This window comes from Morus notabilis, unplaced genomic scaffold, assembly GCF_000414095.1.
Source record: "Morus notabilis unplaced genomic scaffold, ASM41409v2 Scaffold1508, whole genome shotgun sequence".
NCBI classification, from domain to species: domain Eukaryota; kingdom Viridiplantae; phylum Streptophyta; class Magnoliopsida; order Rosales; family Moraceae; genus Morus; species Morus notabilis.
The window spans coordinates 86,774-99,384 of record NW_010361016.1 but is presented as its reverse complement, the minus strand read 5'-3'; the positions used below and the strand labels follow the sequence as shown (position 1 = coordinate 99,384).

Sequence of the window (12,611 nt, the reverse complement as noted above, 5' to 3'; positions counted from 1 at the left end):
AATATATTAAATAAATATATTAAATAAACATATATAATACAAAAACGGTTTCAGAAAAGAGGGAAGAAAATGAAAAAGAAAAAAAAAAGTGAAATCCGTTTTTCAGAAAACAGAAAACGAAAACAAGAAAATGAAAACACATTTTTTTCGTTTTCTGATTTCCACAAAAAGACAAAAACGTTTTTGGTTTTGTTTTTTAAAAAAAATTACACCAAACACATTTTTAACACCCGTTTTCATTTTTTTGCTTTGAAAACTGTGAAAAACGAAAATGAAAACGCAAACAAACGGGCCCTATGTTTTGCTCTTCGAAGAAATAAAGAGAATCACCCAAGAATATAAAGTACGGCGGTGGTAGATTTGCAATATGTAGGATCATTGGTTGAATGGCGGCGGTAGATTTGCAATATGTAGGATCATCGGTTCAATTAGCATCAAAATGTTGACTCTGAAGATGACGTTGATGGAAGTGAAAGACTTCCATCACCAATAATAATAATGTCATCAAGCGCAGAATACAACCAATAATTGTACGTTTAGTAAAATAAAATAAAAAGCATCGTTATCTTGTGAAAGTGAGTTGGAAACCAAGAGAGACGAGCACAATAGACAACTTCTCAAACCAAGCCCCCATATAAAACCTTGTTAAGCCTGCAAACTTCCCCGAGATCATGATTCATGAGAGACATCTGGAGGGAATATCAAGCAGAACTCTTCTTGCAGATCACTATCAAAAAGGCATATTTTTTTACATCAATCTAAGGTGTGTGCGACTAAAAAATAGATGCAATTGCAAGAAGAATAAAGACAACGGTCATTTTTTGCAATTGAAGCAAAGATTTCCTCGTAATTAATACCATACCGTTGAGAACATCCCTTAACATCCAATCTAGTTTTGTATCTCCCAACGAAAGGTGTGGTGAGGACTTAAAAAATCAGAAGAATATTTTATTTCGTAATATAATAAACCCAACAATAATAACTGCAATCATCAATGAAAGATACATATGCCGTGTTTAAAATTATTTTTGTTTTTATTTTTCATGTTTTTTGTGAAAAAAAAAATGAAAACGATTTTAAAACGGCATTTAATATAATTAAAGATGAAAAACAGAAATGAAAATGATTTTTTAGTTTAGTGATTTTTAATTATTTATTATTTTTTATTTTTATTTTCTCCTATCTCAAGTAAAGAGAGAAAGACATTAATGAGTTTTTTATATTAAAAATAATCTCTTAATAAAATTACCAAATATATTTTTAAAAATAATTTATTATCTGAGATTAAAAACGTTTTTATTTTTATTATTTTTATTTTTATATAAAAAATTATTTTAAAACGAGTTCTAAACGCACCCATAATATCAAATACCTCCTTTAATGATAACGGTGGAGCGTTTCTACACGTCAGAAAGGACCAACTTAATCGGTGCAAAAGAAACAAAAAGACTTCTATAAAAGATAAGATAGACTTTTTTAGTCCAAAGCACTATTCATATTGCATGATCGTGTTGTGCAAGTTAGAACATGTCATTTCATATAAGAAATCGGTTCCTTATGAAAAGGCCTGTTTTTGCTATACTAAGCCAATTATTTTTTCAATCAAACTATTTGTGGGCTTCTTTTGCACAAATAAACTACAAAGTTTCAAGGACAGAGAAATAGCAAAAAGATATAAATGGCATAAAATTACATAATTGAAGTGTGCTTATGAACTATATTGAACCTGTTCGGATGAATAACCTAAATGTGTTATTATTTTTTTAAGCATTTTTAATGAAAAAAGTACTTATGAAAAGTTTTTTTATATACATTGTTAACCTTTTATTTGTGAACAACAAATTAAATATACCATTTATATTTTTTTATACATTACTTTTTATAACAATAAATGCTTTTGATTTTTTTTATCTAAACAGGTTTAAAAGTTCTTCTTAGATATAAAAATCTTTTTCAGACACTATCCAAACACTAATTAAAAAGTTCAAACTTATGATTATCTTTTTCTACTACTTAAAAGTACAAGCACAAACTATTTCAAATAGCGAGTTTTGAACTAAATAAGTCAAAAATAAATTTTTTTTAAGCCAATCTAAACAGGTCCATAGTGTCTAAGACACAAGGAATGTTCAAGTGAAAACGATGCCTTTTCTTCTCTTTTTAGTATGCGTCTAAAGTCCGATTCTTTATAGTTTGGTCAAAGGCGTTATCCGACTAATAAGTGTTATACAACACTGGACTCATGAGATAGTGAGACCCATTTTTCAAGTAGAATTGGATCATTAACACTAAAATTTCTTAAATATGAAAAAAAGGGATTGAAAACGAAATAACACTAATGATTCTATCAAATCCTTAATAGTATAAAGCTGAGAGTGTTTATTGCACTTATTTTTGTCACTAAACTGTTGTAACACTTTCGGCAACTATTAAATGAAATTAGTTGCATTCCCTAACAAATACTTTTTTTTTTTTTTTTTTTTTTTAAATAAAATTAGTTTCTTCCCCTAAAAAATTTTTTTTTTTTTTTTTTTTTTTTTTTTTTATGTTGCAGAGCAACCTTTCACACCTTTGAAGTAATAAAGTGGTAATTAATTTTGATTAACTTATAATATATAAAGCCAAGGTTAATTGCAATCACATAAGAAAGGGGCACTCATACAAAAGACATGATGAGTCAGCAGTCCACGTGGTGGGCCCTATGGGTCATTCCATGTGTTGTCATATCCTCGTTCAAGTGTTGCCACAACATCTTCAGCCAATTTGGCCGCACAACCATACAAATGTATTAGACTGTCCCATGACTTATCTATATATATATATATATATAATAAACATAATATAATAAAACCTAATTAATTATAAAAAATATATAATAAAACCTAATTGATTTTGAGGTTTCCTCAAAAAAGGAAAAAAGAAAAAAAAAGAATAAATTATTCATGCCCAGATGCCCATTTTACATACTTTATTGAAGAATATTATTAATGAATTAGGTATATAATTCATCGAAGCAGGATATGGCAATTTAAAGTCATAATTATTTCGATTAGCAAAAAAAAAGTCATAATTATTTCTTTCTCTTTCTCTCTTTTAATCTTTTAGAATAATAATGGCAGTTTTAATTATTCTTTCTTTTCCAGATCATGGCATAAATTATAAAGTAGTACTCTCAAGTGCTGATAAGTTATATCTATGGCTTTCTTTCCTTTTGTTCTTCGTTCATGTTTTCATGCAGATATAATACAAGATTTTGTTTATGCTAATTAACAATGTTTAAGAGTGTATAAATTATATCCTGGTTTATTAATGTAGATTTCTTCAAACAATTTTTTTTTTTAATTTTTAATTTTTTTAAAGACCGCATGGCCAACATCCGAGAAGCCTTCAAATGAAGGGGAGTTGGGAGTTGGGACTTGTCAAAATGATTGAAGCTGAATGAATTAATAACAAAAAGGCAATGTCAAGAATGCCATGCATTTATAATAATATATAATATAATATACCTAAGTGAGAAGCAGAATGTCCCACACTAACAAATTATGTACAAAATCAGCAGTAGATGATTACTACACATGCTTCAAGAACCAATAATGTGAGGGATGGACCCGTTTAGTTTGTTGATTCGAGTTTAGATGTGACTTTATGTGAGTTTTTTACTGTAGCAAAAAAGATGTGACTGTTTTTTAAAGTTTTTTACTGTAACAAAACTCGAGTTTTAAACTTGAATCGGTGAAATAAACGGGGCCATATATTTTTAATCTAGTCCTCTGTTGATTTTATAAACTTTCCAAAAATATTTGAATTCTCTTTACAACATGTACATTTATTATATATATATATATATAAACTGGTTCATATTTAAGCTAAAGATTCCTGGTTTTCTTTTGTTTCTTGGGTAAATGAAATTGTTGTTGTTGTAATGGATGTTGTAACATGTTGTTGTGGCATTAGGTGTGTCTGAAAGGAAATGACCCAATTCAAATTCAATTATTATTGATATTGTTAAATTAGTGGTGATCAAGTCTTGGAGGTCAAGAACAAATTGAGAATATAATTCCAAGAAATGTTATTATAATGTTGTTGATAATTATTACTATAGTTTACTATCAACATTCTTGTTGTTAATTAATACATATATAGCAATTTGCAGAGACAGCACGAGAATGATTAAAAATATATATATTATATTGTTGTTATTAATTATTACTATTGTTTGCTATCACATTCTTGTTGTTAATTAATCCATATATATATATATATATGACCATTTGCAGACAGCCTGAGAATGATTAATTAGTCATATAATAATGACCATAGAGAAAGAAATTAAATCAGAAGAAGCAATTATGATGATATTTGAAGCGTTTTTATTTTTTTTAAGGGCTATAAGCATCCAAACTTATCCATATCTCCTATAATTTACAGTGTGTTTAGTATGATGGAAAAGAGAGAGGAAAGTAAATAAAGAAGAATTTTATAGAGGAAAATAAAATTTTAAGTTGTTTGATAGAGAAAAAATGAGGAAGGAAAATAAAAATTCATGGAGCCCACAAATTTTTAATCTTTTCAACTTTCAGAAGAAAAGATGAGAGAAAAAATTTGACAAAAAAATGAGATGTAAAATAATAATTTTAACATTCACCATTCGTCATATTTTTCTTTGTATTAGGGTATTATTATAAAATGTCTTAAATTTAACATTTTCTTTTTATTTTTCTTTCTCTGATACTAAACAACATGAGAGAAAACTATTTTATTTCTTTCATTTATGTATTTTCTCCTGCCAAACATAACAAAAGGAAAAAAAAAAAAAACAAGAAAAGAAAATTATCCATTCTGATGAAAGTTGCAATTAATGCTTGATTGCAGTTAGCAGTACTGAGAGGTGAGGGAATCAGTTTGAGTGGGAAAGAAGCATCCATTCCCCTTTGATTGGAAGCTGAGTGCTGCAAGTGATGTGTATTGCACGTGGGATGCCATGTGAAGGGCATTAAATTTTTGAACAAACTCCACCTTCTAAAAGAAAATTATCCATTCTGATGAAAGTTGCAATTAATGCTTGATTGCAGTTAGCAGTACTGAGAGGTGAGGGAATCAGTTTGAGTGGGAAAGAAGCATCCATTCCCCTTTGATTGGAAGCTGAGTGCTGCAAGTGATGTGTATTGCACGTGGGATGCCATGTGAAGGGCATTAAATTTTTGAACAAACTCCACCTTCTATATATATATATATATATATATATATGCACATATATACAAACAAACACACACACATATATAAAGCACTTAAGAAACAAAATTTCTAATTTGATAATGGAGGAACCAAACAAGAATCCCATGTGGGAAATCATTGACCTTGGATATAGAGGACTAGAATCCCCTTCCCCTTTTGGAATGATTGTGTAGGAAAAGTTTAGAAACAAGTTGTTAGGAATAATGTTGCACTAGCTATATGTCTTAAATATCCCAGTACAAGACAGCAAGTAATACATTAAGACTAAACATAAACCTATAAATTAGGTTATTGTTACTAATATTTTTTGGTTCTCTTTGTCCCTTTGATTTGAACTCTTCTAAAGTTCTTGGCTTGTTTGTTAGGGGTCTTCTAATTAAATGCTTAAGCCAAGTTTGAGCCGAGAAGAAGCCGGACATAAAAATAATATTTAACTTGGACAAAGAAAGGCAATTTAACTATTGACTGCTATACTTATTAGAACAAAGAAAATTAGAGTATGATTAGAGAAATATTTAAATGCAAAAGTATAAATATTCTTCTACCTAGAACTGCAATTGGTATGAATTAAATTTTATTTGTAACTTATTGATTAGATATGTTATATGACTTAGATATTGAATGTAAAACCACTAGTCTCACCAAAAAGTGCTTACTGATATATGGGACATTTACGCTTTATCCAAGTACGCATGTCCTTTTAGTATATATTTACAACATAATTTTTTTCATATTGTTGTTGTTATTATTATTATTATTATTATTATTTTATGGAAAGGCCATTTAGATATTGAATGATGTAATAAGAACAACAACAAAATTAGACTATAATTAAACCAAGAATTGCTTACTGATACGGGACAATTTTCCTAAAAAATAACCTGTATGTAATAAATGAAATTGGTCGGCCATACAAAAAAGGGAAAGTTAAATTCCACGTCGGCCAATTCTAATATATATTGCTTCCACTTTGGAAGATCTTTGTATTGAGGCAGCAATTTATTTATTTTTTCTAATTTGGACCAGCTCATGATGATCACTCTCGAGACATCAACAGTAAATGCCATTGTGGCCACTAGAATTGCCGGACATCTACCAGACCAAGTACTCAAAACGCATGTATTGCATGAAATGACCCTGATTTTACATGGCCAATATTCAAAACTCTCATAAGTACTAGTTCTGTTTCAGGCCTTTCTTCAGGCCCCTCCCAGCAACCCCACTTGCTTGGCCGTGGCTTGTCTGGTGGACCTGTCATGTGTTTTGGTTTTATATGGAGCTCAGTCGTTTTTTTTCCTGCATGGAGAGCTATTAATGGTGTTTTCAGGGGTATTTTAGGTATTCTACACGCGTATGTATTTTTCCTAATTATTCTCGGGGTATTTCGTGCATGTTGTTTATCCTAATTCTCGTGTTATAAGTCGTTTTATCTAGAGAAAAACAGAGAGACTAAAAGAGACATTTTCGTGAGGATTGTATCTTGTACTTCTTTCTCTGATTATAGTGATATTTTATTACTGCGATTACATATAACTCTTATATTGGGAGTGAATCACTATAAATCCTGTATTCACGCGCTTTTTATTATTTTATTCTCCTTCCCATTTTTCAATTGCCCTTGAATAATACAAATTAGGGGCATTTAGTTCATAACAAGGACAATTCTCTAGCCACACAATTTCCCTATTTCACATGGAGGACAAGAAGCTGTTAGATTAAGCCTATGTTTTTGGTTGATTTGTGTTTGCCATACAAATTATGGTAAACATGAAATGTGTCTTTTTTAGTTCAATCAACACAATAGCTTTCTCAAGATGAATGTTACTTCTAAAAGGGCTTGATTTTTTGTCTTGGTTTGATCCATTTGTTAGCATAATTATAGGGGTTTTGGATATGACATCTTCTGTCCATATTGTAAGCACCAAAAACCAAGTTTATTTTAATATAATTGAGTTGAGCCTTAACAGCTAATCAAATCAACAATCAAGTTAGGTTTTCTTATAGCTAGCAAACAAGTTCTAAGATGAACAAATTAGGAACAATGGAAAAGAAAAAAAAAACCTGAAAATTACCCATAATAATCAGAGACAAACATCAAGAACAAGTAATGTATCAAAGGAGATTATGTTTCTAAATTGGTATTTGGGCTTGAAGAAGGCATAAGATCATGTCTAGCCATGAACTCCATACGTGTGTTAAGCCCATAGCTTGGTAGACAAAATGTGTTTGCTATTTACAAAGCAGAAATACAAGAGAAAACCATTCTGCTATGCATGATTGAATTGTAACAACGTTTGCTGATACAAAGAATTCTGTGTGTTTTTTATAAGTCTTTTAAATCAGTATAAAATGTCGAATATTATTGATTAGCGAATCCGCGGCTGCCTAGTGGACCAGATTAAGAATCTCCTACTGATTAATAAGTAGGGCCAATTTTTGGAGTGTCAATTCACAAAAATCTAGCAAATCATAGTATCTGGTGGAAAATCAATATTGGGCCAGATTTATGGCTGTCTTTGGCTTTTGACAAGGAAAATTCTAATTGTGCTTGGTGTCTTTTTAATTAGTTGATTGCTCAGCTAAATATTCATGCTAGATAAGATCTCCCTAATGAAAGTCTACTTTAGCTTAGAATTGATACAACCATATAATGAATGTTGGTTTCCAAATTGACGTCCTACGAACTGCTAAATCAACGGTAATTCTAAGGCGATTTGAAGTAAGTGACTGCGTAAAGCGTTTTCGGTTTCGGTTATGCATCGACAAGATGGTTCTTGTGTTTCACCTCGTGTTGGACAGGAATTCTTAAGAAACTGTTAAACCTTTTTCCAGTTTTTCTAATGCTAAATGGTCATACAGAATAGAAATTTTAGTCACATGACAATGATATGTTTACCAGTAGATGTTCTATTTATGGCCCAGTGGGGTATAAAATACACACATGCACATATATATTTTCCACTAAACTTGTGAAAGAAAAATTCATGATCAAATCAAAGAAAGTGATCTTTTTGGTGACTAATTTGTAGTAAGCTTACTTTTTAAGAGATTTGTTGAGGTATGCAACAGTATCTCTCAGTATTGTTACTGCATAACTTTGTAGTAAAACACTTTCACGTTCCAAACTTATATTATGTTAATTAAAATGACTAATCATAATCCAAGAGAATTCCCAATTCAAGAAGCCTCAAACCAAATTTTGGTCAACTTGACAAGTTAACCACATGCAGTGCAATGTTGTAGCAACCATCTATATATATATATATATATATATTCGTATTCATATTCATATTTATATTTATAGCTGGTAAACAAACAAACTGCACAAAATTTCAATGTGAAAAGAGGAGCATCATTCTTTATCAATGAATTTTATTTCCTCTTGGTGATGCTAAGGCGGTGTCAGTGTTGCGTCATGGAAGAAAAGAAATAGAGTTGGGAAAATAGTAATGTTTTGTGATTGGCCAAACAAAACACTATGCTTCACGTTTTGATGCTTTTCTTCGTATGAGTATTTAATGGGCTGCAAAAGGACACTGCATATGAATTGAGACTAAAATCATATCAACATATATGGAATATAATTTCTCTGTGGACAAATTTGGTCTCTTCTTATTATGAAGAAAAGTTGTTTGCATTATTGCATTGCAACATATTGAGTTCAAAGTTCGATGCTCTTCTTGTCTAATTTTCCTGCTTGCTTATATAATGTCATATTCCACTGTTTGTGATCTGTGTATGACCAAAGGAAATGTTTGTACATCTCCAATCCATCGAAACAATCGGTCACACATAATATAGTTGACTAGACAAAACAGAAAATCAGGACAGAGAGAGTTTTTGTTTTAGTTTTTTTAGGTATTTCTCTTGTAGGTGAAAAAAAACAAACTACTTAGAAGTTCTTATTCTGTATCAGAAATTATTTATTATGTATATTTTTTTAATTTAATGTAATTTTAATCATATCTAATAATTATAAACCAACATACAAATAAAGAAACTCTTTTATAATTTTTTTTTTTCCTTTTTGTTCTTTCCGACCTTACTTTTTTTTTTCCCGAAAGAATTAGACCAAAAGAAAATGTAAAGTGAGATCATAATTACCTTTTAAAAGAATTACATTTTTCCATGATCTTTTTCCCATGCATTTCCTTGGATGCTACGGAAACCAAATCTAAGAGTTGAGTAATCATAAAAGAAGTCCCTAATAATTTACACCCGTTGGATAAATCATTGGCCGTTCAACCACCCATTGCCTATTGGTCAATAAAGCATGCTTATGATGTTGACCTTATTGTAATAGGATAGCATTAATAATACATCAAAGTCAAGTGGTCAACACGTTCAAGGAACCAAGATAACCAAACAAACAAAGCCTTAATCCAAGCCCCAGCCAAAAGTTTTGAGCCATTGAGAGCCAAGTCAATTAGTGAAGCCACGGCCGAAAGGAGCTAAGTAAACCATTCAACAGAAAGTTAACTGTCATTTAACCAATAATAAAATACAAAACCAACATGATGTAACAAACAAAACGCTACATAAAATATAGTCAGTCATGACAAGAGTGAAAAGAGAGAAAGAGACTCATTTACTATAGCTCGTTACGTATGCTTTCATTTAAAATAATATCATATCACAAATCATCATCGGTGGTTATTAATAATTTTGCTGCATATTAATTCACATGTCAATTTTGAGACTTAACTGAATATTTTTGAACGGTTGGCAATGTTCACTTTTTTTTTCCGTCTTTTATTTATTAGGTCTGCAATAAGTATTAAGTACAAAATACTAGAAAGGGCTTAGCTTTGAGGCCCCTCCCGACCACTCTTGTCTCATTTTCCACTGCCCCATGTCCCTTAGAACATGGAGGAAATTATGGCAGTTTTCCCTATGCTGAGCTTATAAACACCCCCTTCTATCTTTCTCTCTCCCTCTCTATCTTTGTGTGTGTGTGTGTGTATATATATATATATATATATATATCTTTCTCTCTCATGATCATCATCATCAAACCCCAAGAATAAAAGCTAGCCCTCATACTTCCTAGTTCTTGAAGCAATTTACAAAACCATCAATAACCCAAGTGAGAAACCACATAGATTGATAGAAGAAGTGTAAAGAAAGAAAAGTATAAAAGAAGCTCACTTTGTTGCACCATCATTGCAATCAAATCCAACTAGGGAAGTAGCCATAATCCATCTACAGTAGTAACACACACACACACACACTTGTTATTAGATTTTCCCTCCTTCCCGGGTCTCACAAAGCAAAAGCAAAAAAGAGAGAACAAAGAAAGAGAAGAAGAAGAAGAAGAAGAAGAAGAAGATATAAGAAATGGATATTGAATTGGTCAAGTGCGAGTGCTGCGGATTGAAAGAGGATTGCACTCAAGACTACATCACGGATGTGAAGGCGAAATTTGACGGGAAATGGCTATGCGGGTTGTGCTCAGAAGCCGTCCGAGATGAAGTTAGCAACGGCAAAAAGCCATTCGGCATGGAAGAAGCCGTGAAAGCTCACATGTCGTTTTGTCGTAAGTTCAAATCGAACCCCGCTGTCCGAGTAGCCGATGGAATGAGACAGATGCTTAGGAGAAGGTCAGGGGACTTGTCTTCCTCACCATCTTCTTCTTCATCCAAGAAGTATTCAAGATCATCAAGTTCATCACAAGTGGGCAAAGCCTCGACTTTCTCATTGTACTAATTCGAGTACTCGTTAAGTGGAGAAATTCCAACCTTTTTAAAGGTTACAATAAATATGTGATAAATTGGCCTTTTATGGCTAGTAAGGTCTCTCTCCACCTTCCTTCATGTACAGAGGATTTCATCTCAAGTAGAGACTTAATTACCGATTCTGAATTTAGTACCTTTTTTTTTCTTTCTTTCCATTTGCATATGGGCATGCTTCACTTTTCTTTTTCTTGGCTACAAAGACAAGTTCAAAGGATTTTATCAAATGAGAAAAATACTATATTCTTCTCTTGCTTAAAAAAGGAAAGAAAATGTTTTCATTTCTGAAACACTACTATATAATAAAACTAGCTAGAATTTTCTTCTTGCTTCTTAAGTTGGATTTTGTGTTTCTCTCTTTGGAGAACTATTCATATCCAATCATAACTAGGCATGCAAGATGGCTTAGTTTTTCTTCTATCTTTGCTTTCCCCTTATTTCCAGACAAAAATCCAAACTGGTTTAGAGAAACTCTTTAGATGACTTCAAAAGTTGCTGGAAATTTTCTAAGCAAGGGATTTTAAATAAAAAATAAAATAAAATAAAAAAATTTTCAAGTTAATTATAACTTTTGAGCCGGTTTAGAAGGAAAGTAACATGATTGAGTTTAGATTAGCTATTTATTTCTTGACTCCCAAGATATTTTCCCTACCTGTCTCTGATTGGCTTATTAAATACAACAAAATCAATGACATATCTATTCTACTTGTGCACAAAATAAATGTTGTACTACAAGTCAACTTCCTACTCCACCAAAAAGGACTAATTATACAAATAATAATATGCCATAAGCCTCAATTATTCAACCTAAAATATGACTTTTTCACCACTATAGTCAGTGGTTAAAGAAAGTAATGTTATATTAAAACTTATTAAAAACCTAGTGCTTTGTTTAATGATGAAGTACAAACATGGCCAACACGTTAAGTTTGTTTTTTATCCAAGTTTTCCCGTCAAAAGATAATGCTAAGAACAAAGGTCACCCTATAATTAGGACACATGTAATTGAGGTTAAGAACGTATTAGGTTCCCATTTCTCACCTAGGATTTTTTTTTAATAATTTTTTACGAGTATATATTTCCCACTTTATGTTGACAAAGAATAGTTAATCGCTTGGAATAATAAAAGTACTTAAAAAATGTTAGTTAATATGCATTTGCTATCGGAGGAAATCTTAAAAGGTTCAGGCCAAAATCATATTACAATGATGATGTCTTATTATATTTAGGATCTTTTAAGCAATATAACATTCTATACTATGATACTCAGGGCACCACATATATATATATATTACTTGCCCTAGTTCTTTACTATCAAGACCAATAAAATAAAATACAATGAAGAATATATTTAGAGAGAAACCATATGTGAAACTAGTTCACTTTAGGAGTCTAATTTGACCTAAAAGTTAACTTACTAGGTATTGGGTCATTCCATGTATATAAATCATTTTACATTCTCATCCACTTTGTATGCGAGAGAACACACGCACGCACATTTCTTAACAATCTCCCCCTCATGTGTGTATTCACCGAACTCCCCTTCGAAGAGCTCTCCCTCAAACTAAAGTTTCTAATAGCCAGCATATCTAAGCATCGCACTCCAATCGGGAGCCAACTCGAGCATGGGAAAGAGAGTCGAAA

The 12,611-nt window shown here is 31.3% G+C and overlaps 1 protein-coding gene across 1 annotated transcript; it reads left to right on the top strand.

Moving 5' to 3' along the window:
- Nucleotides 1-10,061: 10,061 nt before the first annotated feature.
- On the top strand, nucleotides 10,062-11,143 carry LOC21388894. The gene has a single exon (XM_024165465.1). It carries the CDS (start codon nucleotides 10,573-10,575, stop codon nucleotides 10,939-10,941), a length of 369 nt encoding a protein of 122 aa, XP_024021233.1. The 5' UTR covers nucleotides 10,062-10,572; the 3' UTR covers nucleotides 10,942-11,143.
- The last annotated feature ends 1,468 nt before the right edge of the window (nucleotides 11,144-12,611 follow it).